Source organism: Manihot esculenta, chromosome 15 (genome assembly GCF_001659605.2).
Source record: "Manihot esculenta cultivar AM560-2 chromosome 15, M.esculenta_v8, whole genome shotgun sequence".
In the NCBI taxonomy this organism is placed as follows: Eukaryota; Viridiplantae; Streptophyta; class Magnoliopsida; order Malpighiales; family Euphorbiaceae; genus Manihot; species Manihot esculenta.
The window spans coordinates 20,716,547-20,718,912 of record NC_035175.2 but is presented as its reverse complement, the minus strand read 5'-3'; the positions used below and the strand labels follow the sequence as shown (position 1 = coordinate 20,718,912).

Sequence of the window (2,366 nt, the reverse complement as noted above, 5' to 3'; positions counted from 1 at the left end):
GATAAATTTAATTATTAATATATTATTTAATTTATCTAAAATCTATTTTATAATTATAATATAATATTTTTTGAAAAAAAAAATTTATATCCTTAATATAATGTCTATTAGTTTTGATTCAAGTTTATCCTTGGCAAAAACCAAAACTTTATTCCTATGAAAAATATTTTTTTCAAAAAAAAAAAATACATTTTTTGATATATACATTATTTTAAAAAAATTAATTTTAATTATTTTAGTTAAATTTAATTTTATACATTTCATTATTAAAATTTTCTATATTTTAATTTGGTTCGATTTTTAATTTCAAAAATTTTAATTATTTTAATTTAATTTTAATAAAAAAATTGAAAAAATTAAATTGAAACGATTAATGATAATAATATATATTTTTTAATAATATAAAGATTAGATTATAAGTAAAATTAAAATATTTTAATTAAATTTTAAAATATTAAAAATAAAGTATAAAAAATAAAAGGTTTATTAAAAAACTAAATCAAATAAATCAAATTAAATTAATTCGATTTAATTCAATTTTTATTTAAAATCAATTTAACTCGATTTTCAAAAATACTAAAATTTTAATTTTAATTTATTCAATTTAATTTAATTTTAAACCACTCGAACAAAACCATGGTTAATGAGAAAGGACAATCGGTTTTTTTTTTTAATGATAAAAGTCATATTGCCCAAATACATTATGCAATTCAATGGGCTAGCAACATAAAAGCTCATGGCCTAAAAAAGAAAGCCTAATTAACAAATAAAGGCCCAAATACAGTCCAAGACCTGTTCTAACTCTAACCCAAGCTAGTCACTACAAGGAGAAGCGTATCAAACCGTCATCGTCCATTCCCTGTTACGTTAAGTCCAGCACATCAATGATGATATGGGATATTGCCCAAGCCAAAAGACAATCTTCAACTCAGAAAGCACAAAACACCCAAAAAAGCAACAGCCCAGGATGCGGTAGCCATGATTAGATAATTCAAAAACAGAAGCACCGCCGCATACAAGAAAACAAAGCTTCTGCGATGGAATTAGCAAGCAGGGGTGGCGGGCTCAATAATTTAGAGCCATGTCCGGCCGGCTACCAAGTCTCCCATTGTTCTCTATATTTTTTTACCTAAAATGGCCTATTTAAACTCCCAACTTGACCTTAAAACCCCAAAACTAAAAGGTTGGAAAAGGTAAGAAAGAATTGCAAATTAACCCTGAAACTTACAGGAACTACACTTTCATCCCAGACGTCTATTGAAAGTACCACTAAAGGTCCAGATTCCACTTTTTCCTTTTGCTTGAAAAGGTAATTAAGGATCAGCTTTGTTTAGGCCTTGAGAGGAAATGGTTTGCTTCTACTTTTTCTTGCATCAGAAACCAAATGCTGTCTAAACATGGCAATGAAAGCTTCTACTCTCTCATTTAACTCTTCCTTAGACAATTGCTGATCTTCACTATCAACTTTAACATGCTCAAGCTCATTTTTGTCTTTATCTTTGTCTTCATCTTCATCTTCATCCCTTGTTCCAATCTGCTCACATTCTCCTTGTGTTTCAGCTTCTTCAGACCAGACACATTGTTTCTTTCTCTTCTTTTCTTGAATCTTCCTCTCATCACAACTACTTTCTCGATTTTCACTTGAGCTTGAATGGACAGAAGTGAAGAAAATAGCTAAAAGAACAAGATTGAGTATCAAAAACACCCTCGATCGCCATTGCTCGACGAAAACCATAACCAGCAGGCGTTTCAAGCAAGCCATGGCTAGAGTTGCTCCAGCTCCAAAGAGAATTTTGTTGACATAATCATCTTCATGCTCACTTCCATTAGCCATCTCTTTCGTGTGATCCATTGTGTGAATTTTCCAAGAAATTGCGAAGAGGACAGACATCTAAGGATTATATTTATATGTGAAGTTAGCTTAATATGCAGAAACAGATGGTGGGGTTTGATGAGAAGAGGACGTGAAGGGATGAGTAATGAGAGGGCAGCTGCTATGGGAGACAAAGCAAACATGCTTTGCCTGCAAGCACTGAACTTATATTATTATTGCTTCAACTCAGGAGATCTATAATGATTAAATTACTATCAGCTACTTGTGATTTGTCAACATTAACTATTTAGTTTGTTAATTTTTATAATTAAACGGCTGAATTCTAAAAATAAAATAATTAATATGAAGAATTTACTAAATTATTGGGTTTACTTTTTAGACGTGGAGGTTTTGGGTTGGCGTGCAGAGGCATGGCATTGCTTTGGAATGGAAAATGTGGATTGTGATGTTAGACTGAGAAATTGACATGTTTCACAATGGTCCACTTGGGTCAAGAAAAATAATAAAAACGAGAGTTTTGGCTATTAAGTGA

General features: G+C 30.6%; 1 protein-coding gene across 1 annotated transcript; it reads right to left on the bottom strand.

Moving 5' to 3' along the window:
• Nucleotides 1-644: 644 nt before the first annotated feature.
• On the bottom strand, nt 645-2,070 carry LOC110602521. Its single transcript, XM_021740059.2, has one exon. The coding sequence runs from the start codon at nt 1,889-1,891 to the stop codon at nt 1,331-1,333; it is 561 nt and encodes a 186-aa protein (XP_021595751.1). The 5' UTR covers nt 1,892-2,070; the 3' UTR covers nt 645-1,330.
• Between the last annotated feature and the right edge of the window lie 296 nt (nt 2,071-2,366).

Bases quoted from the DNA above. Each gene is read 5' to 3' on its own strand.
- LOC110602521 (XM_021740059.2), bottom strand. From the start codon at position 1,891: ATGTCTGTCCTCTTCGCAATTTCTTGGAAAATTCACACAATGGATCAC.